The sequence below is a fragment of the Panthera onca genome, chromosome A3 (assembly GCF_046562875.1).
Source record: "Panthera onca isolate mPanOnc1 chromosome A3, mPanOnc1 haplotype 2, whole genome shotgun sequence".
Classification (NCBI taxonomy): domain Eukaryota; kingdom Metazoa; phylum Chordata; class Mammalia; order Carnivora; family Felidae; genus Panthera; species Panthera onca.
In genome coordinates, this window is record NC_138341.1 from 115301307 (window position 1) to 115324312 (window position 23006).

The 23006-nt window shown below is 40.9% G+C and overlaps 1 protein-coding gene across 1 annotated transcript; it reads right to left on the bottom strand.

Annotated features, from left to right (window-relative positions):
* Positions 1 to 4435: 4435 nt before the first annotated feature.
* Positions 4436 to 22302, bottom strand: EIF2S2 (eukaryotic translation initiation factor 2 subunit beta). The gene is made up of 9 exons (XM_060615877.3): positions 22139 to 22302; positions 16224 to 16401; positions 14965 to 15068; positions 10987 to 11122; positions 10254 to 10354; positions 9546 to 9694; positions 7511 to 7567; positions 5477 to 5562; positions 4436 to 4905 (listed from the first exon to the last, which is right to left on the bottom strand). The coding sequence occupies exons 1-9, from the start codon at positions 22151 to 22153 to the stop codon at positions 4730 to 4732; spliced, it is 1002 nt and encodes a 333-aa protein (XP_060471860.1). The 5' UTR covers positions 22154 to 22302; the 3' UTR covers positions 4436 to 4729.
* Between the last annotated feature and the right edge of the window lie 704 nt (positions 22303 to 23006).

Sequence of the window (23006 nt, forward strand, 5' to 3'; positions counted from 1 at the left end):
CGCATTATTTAACTCTCAGAATAATCCCTTAGAGCTGGAGATACTCCTCTCATGTTACAGGTTTGGGAAATCATGAACTTTGGTTGAATAGTTTGCCAAATAACATGTCCCCTGGGAAGAGGGGAAGGCAGGATGCACACCTGGGCAGTCCTTTCCCACATGCCCTGTCACAACCTGACTCTGAAATTTCTTTCCTGATTCTTGTGATGGCACGCTCTCCTGGCTTTCTCCTTCTCCTTTGTACTCTGCTCCTTCTTCTTCTTATGCATACCTCTCTACCCTCTTTTTCTATACAGCTTCCTGGCTAACCAAACCAATGGCTTCAGACTCCACAGTAATTCCTCCCTATCTCCATCTCTAACTCAGTGCTCCCCAAGAGCACCACAGTCCAGGCCTGCCCTGCCCAGCTACGAGTCTTTTTCTTCAGGGGTCCACATCTTGGGGAATGGCACCACTGTCCACCTGTTACCCATGTCAGCATTTTCTCTCTAGTCATCAAGTCATGTTAATTTTTCCTTGGTATGTCTTGGCTCTAACCTGTCTCCATCCCATTGCCTTAGGTTAGGCCCTTCTTTCTCTCTTACTTGGACTTTGTAAAAGTCACCTCTGAACTAGTCTCCCTGATGCTTGCCTCCCACGTCTGTCTTCTTTAGCACCATCATTTAGTTATTCACTACCCAGTGGGTAAACTCCAGACCCCTTTCCTTTCTTTCTAATTCAATGTCTTCTATCTCCCAATCTGACCCCTGTTGTCAAGCACATAGAACTAACTGTGGAAGGAACTATCTGGGTTCTGTGTCTTTACAGCTCCAGCTGCTTTTACCTGGGATGTTCTGTCTTCATCTGGCTCATTATCTGGCCTTCCTGGCCTGAGTTAGTCACCTTCCTGGCCTGAGTTAGCTGTGGCCGTCCCTACTTCTGTCACCCCTCTTACCAGACTATATTTACAGCTGGTTATTATTATTAGCACACCTATTATTGTCACGAAACTATAAGCTCCTGGAGGGCCGGGGACTGCCTTTTGCTGCAGGTATTCAGGTAACACTATTGAACATATGACACTGTTGCAGAGAGGCAGTGTTGCAGAGGCCGGGCACAGGCTCTGGAGCTTGAATGCCTGGGACTACAACCTCTTGGGCAAGTTGCTTATCCTTTCTGAGTCTCTGTTCCTCATCTATAAAATGGGAAGAATAGTATATCTTCCTCAAAGAGTCGCTGTGCTGATTAAGAAAGCACTAGAACAGGAACTGGCACAAAGTTGGGACTTGGTAGTGCTAGCCACTTACATAACAGATTATTTAAGAATATTTAGGAATAGCTTAGAGTTATTTAAGAATATTCGATTAATAAATTAAAAGAACAGAGGGGTGCCTGGCTGGCTCAGTCAGTAGAGCATGTGAATCAAAATCTCAGGGTCATGAGTTTAAGTCCCATGTTGAGCGTGGAGCCTACTTTAAAAAAACAAAAACAAAAACAAATATCCATCATACTTAGCCTTTACAACAGTTGGTCTTCCAGTGTTGTATTAATAAAACAGAAGCCAAGCTTAAATCAAGGGGCAGTGCTCAGAACATTTTGGTAATATTTTGTTGTCAGGGAAGGTTTGAAAGGACAGGAGCCATGACAGACACAGGGGACCCAGTAGGAGTTTGGTCCTTTCTTCTCAAAAGCACCATTAATGTGACAAAGCTCCAAGGACTATGCCTCTGTTGCACAGTGTTGGGAGAGTTTGATGCACCTGTGGCCAAAGGTTTATCAGGATCACTGTGAGACAGGCAACCATCCTGAGAGTGTCTATAATAGCCCAATAAACCCACTGTCACCATAAAAATAGAAGCAATACCCACAGTTCTCAGGATTTGTACACTTGGCTACCCTAAAGTCTGCCCATTGACTGTAGAAATTCAGTCTAAGAAGTATTCAACAGAAGGAAAATAGTTCCAGGTGTCAGACAGGGTTAAGCACTTGGCATATACTGTCTCACCATCTTTGAGGTAGGCATTTTCATACTTTATAGATGAGAATACAGAATATAATCAATGGCAGAGGACTGTCACTCCAGATTGGTCAGAGCTCATACTCCTAGTATTACCAAGAATTAACAAACACGCATCATCTGAGCACTAATTTAATAAACTATGGTAGAACATGGAAAACTCTTTGCAGCTTTAAAAAATTATGAAAACTACTAACTTGGAAAACTGTTCTTGGTACTAAAAGGTTCTATGTTGGTAGGATTATGGGGATTAAGTTTTTAATTATAAATCCATCTTTTCAATTAAAAAAGTATACCACATGCTACAAAGCCCAACTTCTAAACATAATGCAAAACCTAATATTCTGTTCAAATGTGAAACCTTAGAATTGCCAGTACAAAGGATCGGGGTGGGGGAAACCAGGTCAGACTGGGCCTCATATACCACAACAGCATTTCTTTCCAGATGTCCAGCCCAGCAGTTTTTTTCTGCCAGAACACTTAGACTGATGTTGGGGCGGGGGAGAGAAGGGACTATAAAAGTTTGCATATTCTATGCTTTTAAGCAAACTCAAGTATTGGAACACCTACTACTTGCTCTCAGTACTTGGGGGAGGGGTGCATGAGTGAACAAAAACCCTTGTTCTCAGTGCCTACGTTATGGTGGGCTGGGAGGAGAAACAGTATTTTACATGCAGTGGGCAGGTGGGAATGAGCCAAGATGGAGTCAGAAAGGTTTTTCTGAAGACTAGAGATAGAACTGCCCGTTTATGTAGTCATGAAAATACCTATCAGCATACTAAAGACTTTTCCTAGGTAGTCATGGAACGTGTTCATCTAGTCTCAAACTTTTTTTAACCACCAATGGAACCCTTTTTTCCCCCCTTTGCATAATTAGGAACACTCAAGACACACTTTGGAGATGGTGGTCTGGTTCCCCTCTCACAACCAAAACGTGGATCTTGATCAAAAACTCTCAGTTGCCTTTTGCTTTGTCACCCTACAGAAGGTTCCTTGCTGCTGAGCTGGTTAGTGAGAGGTAAGAGAGATGAAGTTGATACTACTGTGAATGGGTAACTTAGAGCAGCCCACAGTTTTGAATGGGTTAATACAGAGTTAATCCCATTTCAGTTCAACAATCTTAAAAGGTTAGTGTTAGTCCAGGGACTGTTTTGAGAATGAAGTTAAAATTGGGTTGAAACCGCAAATATAACTGTGTCCCACAGGTAAAATTGTAAAGTCTTATCTTCTTTAAGGGGTCCCACTAAAGTAAATAAATGAATTAAACACGTATATACACACACAAAAGCAATGGAGTGCTCATTGAGGAGCACAAAAGAGGCACTCATCCTTGCTTTATTCACGCAGTAACATCCGACATTGGGAACTATGTGGGCATAGATACAAAATAAGGAAGATGGCATCATAAACAGTTGAGTTCATCAGGGCAGTGGTGGCAGCTCAGCCAGTGTGTGGTTTCCCTGGGACCTATTGAGTCGAGGAAATACTCTCCTCCCTCCACCACTTCATGGCCAAGATGTTTTACAACACTTGGCCTGTACTTTAAAGGTCACAGTGATTAAAAACAACATGGGTAAGACATTCAGGGCTGAGTGACTGCTCCTGGGGCCACTTAGGAGTCTGGCAACAAGAGCGTGAGGAACAGCGATATGCCCTTATCCTCTGAAGTGTGTGCAAGACAGATCACAGCAGACACGTGAAGGGATCTTTCTCCCTGTGCTGAATGGAGAAATAACCGTTCGGCCAAATGCTCAGAAGGCAGAACTGGAGGCACCAAAAGCACCACACAGGCAGCATCACCTCTTGGTTTCTCATGGTCACACCGAAAAGCTACTGTTAATATACAAAATAGAAAAACATTTGTAGTGGGCCTTTTTCAAACCCAGACCACAAGTTAGGGAGGAAAAAGAAAAGCTTTCCCTAGGGTCATAGGTCAGACTCAAGTTCTCTGTACAGTACATGCCACGCTGCTTCCTCACCAATAGATTCCCAACTAGGGTTTTTTCTCCATGTGCCAGTTATCATAAAGGCTAGGTTTCTAAGATCTTCTTAGTGGTCAATAAGAAAGGGAATTCTGGGGGGAGGGTACCTTGCACCTTGTATTCCTTCATATGGTAACAGCAGGAGGATTTGGCAGTCAGGCGGTAGCAATAATCCTCACATAATGAAAAGAATTCAAATCTATGAAATCGTCCCGACACTGAAAACAGGCTGTCCTCCCAGATCTCATGCTCCAGCCACCCTCTCTCTCATGTGAAGCTTTATCTCCAGAGAAGTTGAGAAGAAAAATGGCTGCCCAGCTGAAGCACCTACCAATCTCCAGTTTCACAGGATGAGACTATAAAGCCCTCACCGGAGCCCAGGCATAAACTGCTTTTGCTAAATTCATTTTAAGCACAGTTTTTATAGAAAACTGAAGGACAAACCAAGTTGAAAGAATCACTGTTATAATAACTTTAATTTATCTTGCATTTTACATAAGTCTATGAACGATTTTAAAAAAGCACCGCCTTACCCCATCATGTTTTTCTGACAGTTGTTAAAGTAGGCAATGAGTAGGTCAACAGCTTGAGCATCGGCATCTTGCAAAGATTTCAGACCAACCAGCCACAAGCCAAAAAACTTGGCAGCTTTTCTATCTTGTATTTAATACAATGATATATCCACTTTGATGGTAAACCTGTCCAGCCAAATCTCCACAACACACTTTGAAAATCAGTGGTGGTTAGCCAATTAGTTAGCTTTGGCACGGAGCTGTGCTCGCTTGCCTGTGACAGCCTGAAAGCCGGTCTTGATGCTGGCAACAGAGCATCGAGAATGACAAGTTTCGCACTGTAAGAAATAGAGTCGGGTGTCCTTTTGCAGGATTGTGTCCGGTGATCGGCACGTGTGACAGGTAACGTATTCCTCTGCAGAAAAAGCAACATACAGAATTACCTGTTGACTGCAGTGAGCCAGAAGTTTCTTCTCTCAAACATACTCTACACAGAACAACATAAGCCCAAATGGTACCCAGACCAAGGAAAACTTTAGCTTAACTTAGATATTCTAGGGGTAAAGACACAAGGTGTTTGCTGTGATACTTCAGGCACTAAATCATGGGCTGAAAGACTCCAAATGTCCAAGGAGGTAGGGGTGCTTGCCAGATGCCACTCCTGGATCTGTCTACAGGAGAGCCACTCAGAACTTCCTAGGTTACCTAGGTGGGAGCAGACCTGCCAACTTTAAGTCATTAGGAAGATGATAAAGACAGGCCAGGCCTGAATGCAGATTTCTCTGACTTGGCCTTCAGCCTACAACCAACCAGCAGCCTTGGTCTGCTGCGCCTTAAGAAAAATCCAAACCCTTCTCCCTGCTACACAGCTGCCAAGAAGTCACCTTGCTGTCCCACCTTCCCATCATTATCATTCTCCCTCATCCCCAAAATACTGCAGCCTGATGAGAACATTTCAGAGCGAGATTATGGAATTATGTACTTACTGATATATCTTCTCAAAACATTTTCTATCTGTTTCTGTTGGAATCTTCCTTTGATTACAAGTTGATTATTACCATCTATAGAACCACTATGAGAGAAAGCAAAAATATTTCCATTATTGTTTCCTGTAAGGAACCAAAGGACCTTTATACACTTGATGAATTTAAAATATATTCAGTGGCATAAGTTCTAGAGCAGTCCTAGAGCAGTCCGATACCACCTGGTTTCTCAAGATTTATTTTTAAGTAGTTGGTGCCTGATGACCTACCCATATTTCCTAACATTAAATCCAATTTCAACCAACCAAGTCTCTAGTAACCTTTAAGTCTAAAACAAATTGATTCTGTGATGGCTTATTCATCCAACAAAGAAAAACACTTTTACTGAATGTATACCATGTACTAGACAGTGAGGGGGTCTATAAATATAAAAATAGGGAGTTGTATCTCTAAAAATTTTAAGCACTAAATGTTTTGATTCAGTCACATAGGTGATGAAAATATTCTAAGATGGGTCGTGGTAATGGTTCAACTATGTCAACATATTAAAAACCATTTGTACACTGAATGTGTGAACTATATAAAGTTACCAATAAAGAAGTACAGTTGAACTCACAGGCCACATATTGTCAATGGTGCTTAAAGAGAAACTTTCTGAAAAGGTGCTGACAAGCACTTTTGGTAAAGCTCTGGGCTAGACATCATTTGTTAAAAATTACAAATCACAAAGTGAAACAAAATTCAGCCAGGTAGCATTAAATTTACATTTGTTTTATATCTCATTATAAAACTGCCTTTTGTAAGAACCTCTCCTGTGATTCTCCTTTAACTATAAGGTTTATTATCCTCCACAGATTGTAACCCTTAATCTTCAGGCTACGGTGATCCCAATGCTCGATGTAAGAGTTTTTTTCCATTTACTGTCAAAAGAAATGGAATTTTCTCAACAACGCCATAATATTTAGCCCATTGACCATAAGTTCACTGGTCACAACTTGTTTTAATACCCCACCTCTACAAAAACTAAAATTATTCTGAGTAAGAAAACCACTGGTAGCTTTTACTGCATTAGTTTATGTAAGTTACAAATAAAGTAACAAATTTACATTTAAAACACAATTCTACAACAGAGCCTACGTATCCACCACTAGTCAAAGTAAGCCACTCCTTGACCCCAGAGCAAGTGTAGCCAATTGCATCAAACGGTTTTAAGAAGAGTTTTGAGTAAGAAGAGAGCAGAACACCTTAGGTATCTCTGTAAGCCTTTTAAGAGTTCAAGCTCCAGAGACAGGCAGAGCTGAGTTTGCCATCTTGGCTATGATATTAACTAGCTATGTGACCAACTACAACTTCAATGAAACGGTTTCCAAACCTGTAAGACGGTATTATTAATTTCTGTTTACAGTTCATAAGACTGTTATAAAGACTGAGACAGTACTCAAAAAAGTGCTTGGCACAGTGCCTCTCACACAGCAGGTACTGAGCATGTTTGAGTTGCTATTATCATACTGCTCTTAAGTCTACATCACTTATCTTTAGTATTTATGGTCACACTCATTGGGATGGCCTCCCAGGGATTCTGGTCTCCCTGAATGGGGAGGGACTGGCTTGGTGCCTTCAACAGGTGAGCCCTGAAGACAGGGAAATAACTAACTAAGGCTCTGTTTCAGTGTTTCTCCTGTGCCACTCATCAACTTCTAAAGCTCTATTTCTTCATATTAACAATTTAGAAAATAAATTCTGATTTAAGAAAATCGTTTCCTCCAAAAATATTTGCTCCATAAAAAGACCCAAGAATTCCAGTTAATGACAGGAATACCAGCAGGCCTGTACAGATGAGCCACTGAAAACTGTTCTCTATTCCTCAGCAGCCAAGCTCTCAGAAATCATTTCCCTCACTGGCCTAAAATTTCCTCTGATTATCAGGTGAATGTTCTAAGGGTGTTATGTATCCTTTTCAAGTTAGGAGAAGTTCCTCTGAAACATCCAGTACTACTATATATATAACTGTATATAAATGTGAATATAGTTTCTTACCTTGTACCCAATTCAGCCAATAAAAATGCAAGGAGATGTTTGGGCTGACGATGTAATCTAAAAAGAAAATGGAATATATAAACCTTATCTCATTGGAAATGGAACCAAATGTCTAAAACACCATCCTGTTCACTGTTTTAATCTGATTACCTAACTATTCAGTGAATTTTAGTGACCAGTTCATCAAATGCTGAAATAAAGATATATAGGATACCATTTATTTATATTTAAAAGCCCATACAACATGTTATTTATAAATACAGATATATGAAAAAATGTCTGGAAACATGGACAGGAAAGTAAACACCAACTTTAGAGGTTAACATCTTTTTCTGAGAAGGAAAATGAAGGGATCATAAAGAGATACAAAGATGTCGGTAATTTTAACTCTACAGCCCTCTTTAAAGAAAAAGATCTGAAGCAAATGTGTCAAAATATACCAACCCCAGGCAATGGACACTTTGGTGTTTGTTATGGTAATCCCTATGTATTTCCTATTTGAAATTTTTCATTAAAAGAAAGCAGGGGGGACAACATATTGGGAAATATTTCATGGTAGCACAACAGTAGAAAAATTGGTAACAGTTTAAATATTCACCAACTGGGGAGCTGTTAAATAAGTTAATGATACATCCATTCTATCTATGTAACAACAACAACAAAAGTACACATAGGAAAAAGTACAGAGCAATGCCAGTCAATATTTTAACTTTTAATTCTATTCACTTGGCATTGTTTGAACTTGTTCCAAACCAGGTACTACTATTACAATTTTAAAGTTATTTTTCCCCAAAGTGTAGTGAGGGTTGGTGAAAATACAACAAAACAGGTAAGCTCCTACATTGCTAGTGGGAGTATAAATTGGTACAAGCTTATTAGAAAGCAATTTGTCAATGTTTGCCATAAAAAATATCCATTCTTTTTAACTCAGCAATTCCATTTTGGGAACTTTTGCCCTAAGGCTATATTCTGAGTTATTGTCAAGATACATGTATCAGAATGTTTCCTGAAGCTTTGCTGATCATGGAAACACGGAAGCAACTGTATCCACCTAAGAGCTGTTAGAGTATGTTGTGTAGCTACTAAAAACATTTATGAAGACAGTTTAATGACATGGGTAAATGTTTTGTGATATACTAAGAGAAAAAAAGATTAAAAACCAGTATGACACCAATTTATTTAAAAATAACTACATGCACAAAACTAGCTAAACATAAAAGTATTAAACTATGATCTCTTAATGGTGAACTTACAGATGATTTTTCATTTTCTTGCATGTCTATGTTTTCTAGCTTTCTAAAATAAAAATATACTACTGTTGTCATCAGCAAAAAAAGTCTAAAATCTTTTAAGTAATGTGTATAATGAAAACCAGTGATTATCTCCGGGTGGTAGAATTTTTAGAGATTATTCTCTTTTCTGTCCATCATTGTTTTGCCTTTTATCTGCAATAAGCATGTATCATTTATGAAACTGAATAACAAACAATAAATGGATAAGATTGGTTGCCCTAAGAAGCCTCTCAGAAGAGATGCAGTTGAGCTGTGGGAAGTGACAGACCCAGACAGTGACCTGGCGTTGAAATACACATGGAATGTGATGGTAATTAAGAAATCTAAAATCTCACTGATCGTGTCTTGGCAACGGCCATCCAAGAAAGAAGCACATCAAATTCAGCTGCTTTCCCAGAGCTCATTCTTGCACCTGTTTGTAAGGCCTACCCCAGCCTGATGAGCCCTTCCACCTTCCTGGGCTCCCCAGGTTCCTGTCTGAGGACTACATTCAGCCTCCTCCCTTTTCAGTCTATAGTTAGGATCCACTCTCATGGGTCTCTCACCTCTGGATGCCTAATAAAACAAGCCCTGAGACCTATGAATTGAAATATCTACGGATAGGACAGACTTGAACGGTGACCTCCCTCAAACCAACCCCGACATTCTTTCTACCTGCAACAAAGTGCACAATAAAGACATTTAACATATACTCCTCTGAGAATCTGGTATTTGGGGTGGAGACTCTCCATTAACCAACTTACAGTTTACAGATATCTGTAAAGTTGACAAAAGAGGTTTTCTTTGTTCCTACTCGGACAACCTGTGGAGGTTTCATGACAAATTTCCTTTTCTCTCCAGCAACCATATCTGGATTCTTTTCCCTCATGATGTTGAACACTCGATTCAATAGCTATAGAGAAACAATTGGTATTCATGTACATGCTTATTAATAGGAATATAAAGTTCCCACTTGAGTCACTGTTTTACTTCAAAACAAACATCACTTTTTACTAAACACACACATGTATCACTACATGAGAGCAAGACTCATCCCTTATGGATGCTGAGCAACAACCTGTTCACAGTTAAATGAACGAATGAGACCCTACTAATTCTGCGGCTTTTATGGGAGAGAGTATGATATATAGAAAAGATTCAGGAAAGCTGCAACAAGTGAATTCCAGACTTACTCTGGCCCCAAAATTAGTCACCCCTTCCTTTACTCTTCCCCCAAGTCCAAGGGGCTCCATGTCCTCAGAAGTTCTTGGATTCAGTTGGAACAGTGAATACCATAATGACTGCCAAACTCTGGGTAGCTGCCCCATATGAGGGCATCAGGCAACACTGTGCACTAATTGTGTGACCTCTCTAGGTCTGTTTCACTGTTCTTCAACGGCCCTTCCAATTCAGTATAAATATCTTGCTCTTCGTAACATCTTAGCCCTTTTTCTTAACAGAATTTGTCTTACCTCCTCATATGTGTAGTCTCTTTCTGAGCCTGCCCAAGCAGGGCCTGTCTGGTTACTGAAGGAGATACCATCATCTTTTTTGCTGTCTTCATCTTCTAAAGCTATAGATAACAAAGACTGTAAGAATGAGGGGTAGGCAGTAACAAAGTGAGGGGGGACAGATCTAGAGAAATGAAAGCTTCAGAGACATTTGTCTTCTGTCCCACAGAAAGCATAAAAGCATCAAGGATTAGAAACAACCTGTCATTTCTTAAAGACAGGGATGTTACAACTTTCATTAACAGACCACTCCAATTAGAATTTGTGATAACAGACATACCAAATTATTTCCTGATATAACAAACACAAGAGAAAATAACGCACTAGGATAACGAGAGGAAAAAAGTCCAGCTGTTCTGAAGTAAAAACCCATCTGCTGACTATACTCAAGTTCTCTAAAGACTTTAGTACTTAGAATTAATAAAACAGCACTTTTAACAAAAAATAGTAATTTTTAAACTATTTAAAATCCAGTTACAGTGATTTTCCCAATAGTCTTAATCAGCATGTCTTCATTGTAATCACAACTACCAAATTCTTCCCCCATGAAATCTTTAACAGTCATTATCAAGTTAGATACTCTTTCCTTTTAGCTTCCAGGCAGTGGAAGGAACAGGAAATAATAAAAAGGGACCAAGACACTAGGTTAAAGTCTTGAGTAGAACAGAAATGAGCTGCTGAGCCCCAATATTACCTTCATCTTTCTCTAGTATTTCATCCTCATCTGGGAACTTAACATTCTTCTTTTTCTTCTTTTTATTGCCAAGCATAATGTCAAGGTCATCCTCTGGTTCAGCTGCTTCTTGGATATCACTTTCAATCTTAAGATCCTGAGAAATTAAGTAAGAGTCTCAACATTTTGATACTAGGACTATTTTTTTAAATGATACGGGCTGGCATCATTTTGGAGGAAAAAATAAAATATTCACAGCTGAAGTAATAGATAAGAAATGTCTTGGGGCGCCTGGGTGGCTCAATTGGTTAAGCGTCCAACTTCAGCTCAGGTCATGATATCACAGTCTGTGAGTTCGAGCCCCGCATTGGGCTCTGTACTGGCAGCTCAGAGCCTGGAGCCTGCTTCAGATTCTGTGTCTCCCTCTGTCTCTGCCCCTCCCCTGCTCATGCTCTGTCTCTGTCTCAAACATAAATAAAAACATTAAAAAAGATAATAAAAAGAAATGTCCCTCACAGGTGGGCCAAACTGGCTCAGAGTCTTTGTCATTTAAACTAGAAATTGTCTAAGACACTTTTTTAAAAGTTGGCTCCACGCCCAACGTGGGCCTTGAATTCACAACCCCGAGTTGAAGAGTCACATGTTTTTCTGACTGAGCCAGCCAGGCACCCCTCTTTAAGACACTTTTGTGGGACCTTTTCCTTTCTTTTATCCATCAGCCTGGAGATCTTGCAATTATTGCCCATATTTCCAAACCAGGCCACTGTCATAAACACCTGAGAATCTTTAAAAGACTCCTAATCTTCTGATTAACAATCTTTAGCAGGAAAAGGAGTATTCAGGAGTATATTAAGGAAGTTTCTAAGTATTTTGATGCAATCACTGGGAGGGGTTTTTTTCCTCCTAACACCAAATACATACTGTTTTCCACAGTAATTCTCCAACTCTCTGACATTAACTAGGTGGCCTATGATTCAATTCAGTTCTGACACTATACGGGCTCAATGATAAGACTCCATAGGTTTAATGGCTCAGTCCAAGACTGTCCTTACTTCAGAGGCCAATGCAAGGATAGGGTCCCCATGTTTTACCCACATAGTCTGACAAGACTACAGATTTACAACACCCCTCCACCCCATTTAATAATTTGCTATGATGACTCAGAATCCAGAAAAGCACTTCACATAACCATTACCAGTTTATTATAAAGGATATAATTCAGTAACAGCCAAATGGAAAAGTGCACAGAGCAAGAAAAGCAGGGAGGGAGACAGGTGCAGAACCTTCCCTGGTTATATCATTCTCCCAACAGCCCATGTGTCCATTAACCCTGATGCTCTCCAACCCCCACTGTTGAAGGGTTTTTATGGAAGTTTTATTATGTAGGCAGAATTAAATCATTGTCCACTGGTGACTGACTCATCTCCAGCCCCTTTTCCTGGAGGAGTAGGTGTGTGTGTGAAATTTCCAATTCTCTAATCATGGCTTGATCTTTCTGACAACCAGCCCCCATCCTGAAGCTATCCATGAACTCCTAGCCACTAGTCATCTCAAAAGACACTTTTGTCACTGCAGAGATGACAAGCGTTTTAGGAGCTGTGTGCCAAGAACTGGGAACAAAGACCAAATATTTATTTTTATTATACCACAGTCAGCCTGGCACCAAACTGTGAAGAGGTCTTTGGGCATCATTTCAATAGATGACACCATGAAAGAGGGAAAAGGCAGAACCCAGAGAATTAGGGTCACCTGATGAATGGAAGGAGACAAGGTAAAACTTATCCGAAGATTGGCTGCAATAGTTATGGAGGTAAATACGGCACTAGAAATGAGACATATACACCCCAGAAAGGGCCAGTCTCTGTCTCCAGCCTTCTAATCTCCTCTGTCCTTTCACCAGCTTGTCCTGCTTCCTACCATGAAGTATGCTGTCGATATTACCTATCATCATCTATCTTTGTGTGCCTGCATCCTGAATTACTGACATTAGCTACTATAGTTTCATAAATCTTCACAGAAAAGCTGCAAGAACTGGAAATAAATGAAGCTCAGCCTTGAGATTCCAAATCCAGCTGTGTAGTTTGCTGGGTTTTTTCCCCAGCTGTGTAGTTTCAATGCCACATTTGGCCATCAAAGACCAAATCAGCCGATATGTATTAGCTGGATAACACATAAACAAGAAAGCAGATACTAACTTAGTCTCTGAGATGACAGTCAGTAAATGAGAAACTTGGATATGCTGACATAAGTTAGCACACAACAGCCAATTTCTAGTCTTATACTATTATTTATTTCATCCCAGTAAGATCTACTTCCAAACTGAGGCTAAGACCCAGTGAAACACAGAAAATGGCAGTGTTTCTCAGTATTTTTCTAAAGTCATGTGATAGTCTAAAAATTCAGAAGAGTAACCCAGTATCTTAAAAACACTTTAGTGTTTGACGGCCTGATGAGGATACTTTTAAACAAGCTCTTATGTTTAGGACTTGTCAATAGCAGAGAAAATTGTATTCAAGCACTTAGTAAGAATAGAGCTCATAAGCAATTCTTCAGGACGAAAGCTACTAGAGGAAATGCCTCCAAAAAAATCTTGTTAACCAAGACCTTCTGTAGCACATCTCTGATATGTCACCTTGATACCCAGGATATTTAAACCTCATTTATTCAGTATAATCTGAACATTTCTTTCTCAATTTCCTTACAATAGTAGGAAGAGAAGAGAATCCCCAGACAGGGAGAGAATAGATGAATCCAGGTAAAATCTTGTTCTAAAGGACTCTAAATTATCCCTGAACTAAAATAATCTCTGAAAACAGGAAAAATATCTTGTTCATTTCAGTACTCTAGCAATTAGCCTGACTCCCTGTAATTACCAATGCATATTTGCTGAATTAACCAAGTTATCAATATTATGGCACTATTTCTAAAACTGAATGAATTACTGTATACATTTCTTTGTTACATGTGGGATATACCTTATTTACTTCAGTTCAAGCAAACCAAAGAAAAATTGGGGTAGAAGGCATAAAATAGGACACTTAGTACATGTGCATGTGTTCTCATGCTTGCTCCTTCTCACTTGTATATACATAAAATTGCTACTATCCTGGAATTTTTTTAAATAGATGTGTGGACTCTGCTCAAGATTCCTGAACAGTCTAAAATAGTAGCTCCAGGGGTGCCTCTTAATTTTGGTTCAGGTCATGATCTCAGAGTTGTGAAACTGAGCCCCACACTGGGCTCCATGTTGGGCATGGAGCCTGCTTAAGATTCTCTCTCTCTTTGCCCTCTCTCTCTCTTGAAGGAAGGAAGGAAGGAAGGAAGGAAAGAAGGAAATAAAATAGTAGCTCTAAGTGAAGGAATAACAGACTTTCATCTCCTTCCTGATCCACCCTCTTATTTACCCCCCTACTCATACATTTACCTATCCCTGTTCAAAAGAGTTTTGAAGTATTTACATTGGAAACTGATCCAGTAACAAGACAATTATAGGGCCTCCTGTCCCTACAAGATCAGAGAACCCCATAAAACCAGGCTCAGTGCTCCTGTTCTCCTATAGGCCATATGATCATCAGCCACCAACCATCACAAGCTGGGGTTCATTTTTTGCTGCTCAGAGGCACACATAGAAGTTTGTGTATCTTCAACATGCTACCAAAAGTTTAACAGAAGAAACCATAGGAATAGATACTCCATAGGATTTCTCTTACAGAAATATCTCTTCCTTAGCCAATTTCAGTGTGGTTAATGACAAGGGGCTTGTAACCATCTTAATGGCACACAATACAATGTGTAAAACCTAAATTTATATTCCTTTAAACCATAATCCCTTTAAGACACCTAGTCAGACCAAATCCCAAGAAAATGACCTCAACAGTGGTTCAAGTACTTAATAACAAAAGCAAAGCTGGTAAGAGACAAGACAAAGGGAGGGAAACATCAGTCATTAGCAACCTTTCGAGAGGTCAAATTTTACCTTCAATAAGAAAGCAATACTACCTTTACACCTTCTTCAGCTTCATCAATATCAAATATCTTTTTTGTTTTTTTCTTCTTTTTCTTCTGATTAAAGAAGTTCAAGTCATCTAAATCATCAGAAGCATCTAAAAAGACAGACAATTGAGATTAAAAATTATTAATAACTAGCAGAAGGCATAGCATCAGAGTTAAACCAACATTTTAGCTATTAATTAGTCATCACAATAGAGATCGAGTATTAATTAGTACAGTGGTCTCTCTAAAACCACAAAGATTATGATTCTGAAAAACACAATGGCAGGTCAAGTCAAAGCTCTGTAGGAAAAACCTGGTTAGGGGACCATGTTGGGAACATTTACTTAGTAATCTAACCATATTGTGCCTCATTGTTCCCAAGGCAAAGTCAGGGTTCTAACACAATTTTCAAGGCTCTCTAGTTTTCTCTCTCCATTTCTGTCTACCCTCTCATCTCCCTTACTTTAATCCTTCATTCCAGCACAACTAATTATTTCCACTTCTTAGTAAACTTTATCCATTATTAGTGAGTAAATAATGGGTTTATTCAATCAGTTTTTCATTTGCCCTGCCCTCTTGTACACTAGGAATATTTTAGGATCCCTCTACTACAAAGTTTTTCATGGAGCTATTTATGAATTTGTTTTGTCTTATTATGAGAATGATTTACTTTTCAAGTTTGTTTTAAACATGTACAAGATGCTTACTTAGCACATAGTAAATGCTCAATAAATGTCAGTTGTCCCCATTACTAGCAGTGTCTTATGTTCAGCAGGCGTAAATTTTATTTACAGAATCATTTCTTTCTAGTAGTCAAATGGTGTCTATGTCAGTGTGCAAGAGGGAATAACTAGTGCTGATATCTAAATCCAAACATTTTAGGTTGTAATTTTAATCTCTTCTATACATTTTCAGACTTGCTAAGACACAAAACTATCAGGCCCTAAATCTTTTTGCCTACACTCAAATACAACCACAATTAAAACTGGAGAAGAGACTTGACAAGTTAGACTGGAAAAACCAGGCCTGGAATGATGAGGTTTTGTCATTTCTACAAGTTGTGGATTCAGTAGCAATTTCTCTGGAACAAGTTTATCAGAAATCTGGCAAGATCCAGTGTACATGGCCTGGTGATAGCCTCAACTTCACTGGAACAACCTTATCAGGCTGAGAGGTCACTGTATGTAAAAAAAAAAAAAAAAAGAAACACTGATGGAAGAGAACCAGGTCTCAAAAGACAACAGTGACTCATATCTACCACCTACCTTTTTTCCTACTGTCCTCTTCATCGGCTTCTACATCTCTGTCCTCAGTGGGCTCTGGTTCTACTTCTTTTGTTTCTGAGGGCTGGGTTTCTTCTGTCTGGGCATCCCCTTCCTCATCTAACATAAAAGGCTTCTTCTTCTTCTTTTTCTTCTTGCTCATAGTAGGATCAAAAATCATCTGTTTAAAAGACAATAAAGAAAAAGGAACTAAATGATTGTTTTTTTCAACGTTTTTTTTTTTTTTTTTTTTTTTTAATTGTATTTTTGGGACAGAGAGAGACAGAGCATGAACGGGGGAGGGTCAGAGAGAGAGGGAGACACAGAATCGGAAACAGGCTCCAGGCTCCGAGCCATCAGCCCAGAGCCTGACGCGGGGCTCGAACTCACAGACCGCGAGATCGTGGCCTGGCTGAAGTCGGACGCTTAACCGACTGCGCCACCCAGGCGCCCCAAAATGATTGTTTTTTTAATGATACATTCCAAACATGTTGTATTTTCTTTTTTTTAAACTTTTTAAAATGTTTATTTATTTTTGAGAGAGGGAGAGGGGAGAGGGAGAGGGAGAGGGAGAGGGAGAGGGAGAGCGCGCGGGGGGGGGGGGGAGGGGCAGAGAGAGGGAGAGAGAATCTGAAGCAGGCTCCAGGCTCTGAGCTGTCAGCACAGAGCCCGACATGGGGCTCGAACTCACGAGCTGTGAGATCATGACCTGAGCCGAAGTCGGACATTTAACTGACTGAGCCACCCAGGAGCCCTGGAACATGCTGTATTCTTAAAGGGTATATGCTTAGAAGTAAAACAGTATATGGTGCATTTAAGTACCAAATAGGATTTTACACACACAAAGTCCATCCAACCTTCCTTGTATTATTAAATAGGGGTGGAGGTGGGATTCTGAAACATGTGCACCTGCCTTAAATACGTAAACTGTCACAAGATACAGTAACTTCACTTTTAAAATTCATGAGCAAATTTGGAGACTATAAATGCATCATGGAACTTAGGGAAGGGACCGTAGAAATAACCTATTCTATGCCCCCCATTTTTTGGAGAAGAAAACCAATGCCTAGGCAGGTTATATATGTTTTATTTAAGGCTGTAACCTGGGGTTGCTATACCAGACTTGACCTGATTTAAAAAAAAACTATTTTCCCCTCCAAGTTCAGATAAACCTTTATAAAAATCCATCAGCAGCCTTTCCTATAGCTAATCTCTATCTGAGTAAGAAAAACTTCCACACAACCTTTTACTTTGCTTTTTGTTTCTAGAACATTCAAAGTTTTCTTAGGTCATTTTAAATCTAATGTCTACTAGAGAATAAGTGAAAAACTAATTTATAACTTGTTTTAGATGATTTGTGTACACTGATCACTTGGGAAAAAATACAGATCATTATTTTAGACACAACAGTTTAAGAACATATAGGGGAGATGCCTGGTAGAGTGGAAAGAGGTCTTTGAAGTCAAGTAGAATTGGATTCAAATCCCAAATAATTTTTCTCTAAGTCCCTTACCAATCTTTGTCCAAATTCTACCATGCTTAAATTTAGCATTTTGCCCAATGAGCTTCTGGAACAGTTTAGTGAAGTATTTAAAAGCACAGGTTTGGGGGGTGCCTGAGTGGCTCAGTCAGTTGCACGTCTGACTCTTGATTTCGGACTCAGGTCCCGATCTCACTGTTCATGAATTAGAGCCCCACTCCATGCTGACAGTGTGGAGCCTGCTTTCTCTGTCCCTCCCCCACCTCTCTAAACAAACGCACAGGTCTGGAGTCCAACTGATTGAATTAAAATCCTGACTCTCACTGGTACTTGTGTTACTCCAGGTAAGTTCTTGACCTCTCCATGCTTCAGATGTAAAATGGAAATCAGTAGCAGAAGCAAAACCGAACCTCACAAATTTATGTAAATAGGTTCATATATATTTAAACACTTGGCACAGTGCCTGACACAAAAGTACTCAATAAATGTTAGCAATTATTAGAATTTATACAACGCTTCATGGTTCACAAAGCATGGTATCTCTTGATTCCTATCACTCAAATTTCATCAATTTAGGGTGATCAAATTTCTAAGACATCATAAAACTCAAAATCCCAAAAACTGATTCTAATGTACCCAAGTACATTAGAGAAATTGAGCTACACTGAAATCAAACTAAGGTCTGTAATAAGGTAGGGTAGTTACTGTCTTCACCCAATAGAGAAGGATCTTCAAGACATTCTGGAAATTGACACAGCCTTCTTTCAAAGACTTCCTCTTTTACTTTCACAAAAGATTTAATTGTATAGCAAATGAATAATTCTGAAATGCAGTCAGTCTGAAGGACATTACTGATTAAACTTTGAAAAAAAAAAAAAAAAAGAAAGAAGAAGACAGAACAGGAGGAAGTTCCCCACTGCTGATCCATCAGGCCTTGAGTCACCCTACATGGAGTGTTGCAATCTATTCCAGGGAGGTTATCTAGTTTATCCTCATTACTGAAATATGGAGGTTTGGCAAAAGGACAGCAATCTAGGCACTAAAAATTTGGATGTCTGGCAGGGCTTACAATTTACTGCATTTTTTTCAAGTATCAAGTTCTCTGGAATATTAATTAGCCTTTATTATCCAACAAAATAGACCAAAGATTTGAGGGATTCTCAAATCAGTGCAGCCTTACAGTTTTCTTATCCTATGAAAAACATTTGTACTTAAGTCTACAGGGAAACAGTTTGGTTGTAGCCTTGTAAAGAGTAATAAACATACAGGAAATTATACACTGAAATAATTAACATCTCTCTCAATTACTGTCTCTGGATGTTTAAGACACATACTCATTGCCTCATTATACTCCCACCACCTAGCAAAGTCGATTTTAAAAATAAGGAAACTAGGGATCCCAAAGTAGTGCCCAGAGAAGGACTACCCCAAAATATAAGGCCAGGTCAGCCCTGAAGTGAAAAAGTCTTTGTTTTTTTTTTTTTCTTTAAGATTTTCATGTCTGACTTACAAATTATTACATTCAAAATGTTTTATGAGACTAGTTTGGCTTTGAGCAGCAAATAGTTGCTGACAGTGCACTTATGGAAAACCACAGAATCTCTTGAGTTTTTTGTTTTTTTTTAAACCCACAACGAAGCTTTCAAAAAGTTTCCTACTTGCAACTTCCTGGGTTGGGCTGGAGGTGAGGAAAAGGGATACCAGCAAAAATTTACGCTGATAATAACCTAAAATGCTTCATGAAAGTGGTAACCTACTCTCAGCCAACAGAATTTACCCAAGATGCTAACTTTATGACCACATCACACCCAGGAGACAAATGTTAGTTACAAAAGAACCTAGAGAAACAAGGTGAGAACAAAAGCTAAGCACTGTCATGTCTGTGTGACAGGATCCTGGAAAATTTTCATTTTTTGTATTCTTCTGTTTTGTAAACTTTGTACAACACACATCCATTTTTAATCAGAAACTTTTTTTTTTTTTAGTTTAAAGCTTCTTTTGTAAAAACATCCTACCATGTTGTGTGAAAACCCAATGGTTCTGATACTTTGTGAATGGGGCCTACTAATAAGCAGTAATCTTTGCTACTGACAGCACTTTTTAAAAAAAAGGTCTGAAAAACAATGAATGCCTGCAGATTAGGGAATTTTTCCTTACTAGGTAGCACCCCATAATTCTAGAACACTGCTTTACCAGGGTAAAGGTTATATATCAGTGAGTTTCTGGCTTAATTACCAGGCTTAAAAAGAAACGTGTGCAGTTTGTTTTATGTCAATTATACATCAATAAAGTGTTTAAAGAAAAAGAAATGTGAAGAAAAGAGGAAAAAAAATTTTAATAGTTGGTTCTTTAACCCTCTATCCTAGCCCAGGAATTCTACTCTTGGGGAGTCCCTGGCAGTTATAAATCATTTCCATGTACAAATTTTAACCTGATCCTCACAAGTCTGTAAAGTAGTCCAAAGTTAAGGGCTAGTCTAAGAGTATTTATCTAGTCGTCAGTACTAGAGGAATCAGATCCTGCACAGAGGTTCTAGTCCCACTAAGTTGCTGTGTGATCTTGGGCAAGTTAACCTCCCTACGCCCTTGTTTCCTGCCTATAAAATGTAGTTGGACTGGCAGACCTGTGAAGTTGCTAAGCTGCTTAATACTTTATTGGCTTCCAAAGCCTTCTGTAGGAATGCTGGTTCTGCCATTTCTGCTTGATAAAATCCTGTTCACCCTTCAATAATGTATTCACATTCCAACTTCCTTCAAAACCCGATCCCACTGTTAACGCTGAATCCTCCAGCTCCCCAACTCGCTATGTTGAAATGGCCCTATTTCTTCTACCTCCTGTAACAACTAGTTGATCTACCTCCCTTACAACACTTGTGAGTACTTTACCATAAAACCCATGCACAGAATAGTACCCCACAGTACTACACAGGCACTCTGTTAAAGGTTATGAGAAGCTTAGAATATGGGTAGAAAAAAAGCATGACGCTGCTACTCTCAGAACTTTTGAAATAAAGTAGTCAGAGCATGACCTCCAAGCAAGAACCACCTACTTCATTTAGACTCTCAGTTTCTCTCCTAACAGACCAAGAGCCTGTTAGTTATCTAGATGGAGGTAATATTGCATAGATCTGGAATTCTACTACTGGTTCCACCAGTTACTATTTAATCATGGACATCATACAACTCTCTAAGCCTCTGTTCTCTCATCTCTAAAATGGGCATAACAATGATACAATCTTACAAGGTTTTTGGGAAAATCAAATGTGAGATTGGAGTCTCCTCCAGAATAAAATCAAAATTCCTTATTTTGGTCTTCAAATCCTTCTGTGAATTAGCCACCACTATATTTCAAGGGGATCAACCTTAACCAAATTGCAGAATGTTCTTTCTGTGATTACATGTACTTGCCTTCTCAACCACTCCTTTACTCTGTGATCAGGCCTTTCCACTACTTGTGGAAATTCTCAGCATCGTTCAGGGTCTACCTAAAACACCAACGCTCGAGGAAGCCTCGATTTTCTCCTCTAACTCCTCTCCAAGGCGCTAGAGGCCAAGCACCCCAATATTTACAAAGTGAATTATAAATTCAAGAGCATTGCTTTTGGCGGGGAGACCTGGCCGGTAAGCCGTAGCTTTCCCCCCCCAGGGTTGATCAATACCTACTGACAGTACTTAAAATCAAATTTCATCATAAGCCGTTTGATTTTAAGTGAACTGGAACCAACCTGGCTAAAAAGGATTTGAGAAAATTTGCCGAGGTACAAGCACGACGGGAGAAAACGATCCAGCCAGCTTTGCAGCCGGATTTTCCCGCTCACGTCTCAGAGCTCTCCGTTCAGGAAGGCTCAGGGACTCCCGCCCTAAAACTTTCCGAGGTCAGTCACTTACTGAGGCTGAAGGATCTTTTCCTCTCGTCCTATCTTCCCTCACCCCTCGGTCTTTTTAAAAAATAATGCTCGTTATGAGCATGAGGGCGGACACCGGCCAGGACAAGCCAGCCTGCAAAGTTTTCAACGAGGGCGCTCCGCCGGAGCTGAGGAAGGCTCCTCTCAGCACGCCTGGCGCCCAGCGAGGAGAGTTGGTGCCCCAGTGTCAAACCGAAAAGAATGCAGGGGTCGCCAGCCTCAATCTCGTTCTTTCGGGGCATTACCCGGGCATTCAAGCCCCCTTCTGGGACGGCGACTCAACGAGCTCTCAATTCTGGAAACGCCGGCCAACCAAAGGACGCAGGCCTCGGCGCCGCCGCCCTGAGGAGAGCCGGACGCGGCCAGGCCCGCGGCTCCGAAGTCCTCACTGGCTCTACCGCTCCCGGCCGCCTAGGCCCGGCTGCTCCACATGGCGGCGGCCGGCTACTAGGCCGCAGGCCCGGTCTCCCACACTGGGGTGGGTTGGGCTCCCCGCCTCAGTCCTTAGCCCTAGAGCCAGGCTCAGGCCCTCACCTCATCCCCGGACATGGCGGCAGCTCGAGTGGGCTCGGCACAGACGGGAAGTCGGACGGGTCAGCCCCAGGCCCCAGCGGCAGCGTTGCTCCTGCCGACACTTCTCCCACCGCCGCACTAGGCTCTTGCATCAGCGAAAGGGAACGACACCCCGCCCTCTCCTCCCAAGCGTTGGAAATACGCCTGCGCAGAACCTGCCAAAGCGCAGGCGCGCGGCGGGGCCAACCTGGAGCGCTCCGTCTGGCGCGAGTTACCAGGCGACGGCGTGGCGCCAGGCAAGCCGGGACTTGTAGTCCACCTGGAAGAGGCGGGCACTTGAGGCGCGGCAGTCCCGCGATCCGTGCGCTTTTGCTACGTCTGAGGAACCTTGCCGGGGGATTGGTTCTTGCAGGTGGCTGCTCTTACCTTAGTCTTTCGCAGCGCAGAGGTTTCTGCGATGTTCTGCACGGCTTGTCAAGTGAATTCGGGGCCATTTATCCTAGGTTAGGGTAGGAGGTGAGAGCTCAATAATATGAGCCCGTTAGGGTTTTAGTTTCCTTGCTACTACCTCCACTATGCGCCCTCGAGGTGTTCTAACGTTTGAGGGACTCATTGGTGCTAGAAGCGCGCACCTCACTTAGGAGCTTTTACTAGGGGCGCCTGGGTGGCTCACTCGGTAAAGCGTGGGACTTGGGTCCGTGGGCCTTGGGTCCGGTCACGAAGTCGTGGTTAGCGGGTTCCAGCCCCACATGGGGGCTCTGTGCTGACAGTTAAGAGCCTGGAGCCCGCTTGGGATTCTGTGTTTCCCTCTCTCCCTGCCCCTCCCCTGCTCGCGCGCTGCCTCTCTCTCTCTCTCTCTCTCTCAAAAATGAATAGACTTTTTTTTTTT

What these genes read in the sequence shown, in the direction of transcription:
- EIF2S2 (XM_060615877.3), bottom strand. An exon ending in AGAGGACAGTAGGAAAAAAG is followed by an intron (nt 15,069 to 16,223) that starts GTAGGTGGTAGA and finishes CTGTCTTTTTAG; the next exon opens with ATGCTTCTGATGATTTAGAT. An exon ending in AAGCTGAAGAAGGTGTAAAG is followed by an intron (nt 11,123 to 14,964) that starts GTAGTATTGCTT and finishes TTAATTTCTCAG; the next exon opens with GATCTTAAGATTGAAAGTGA.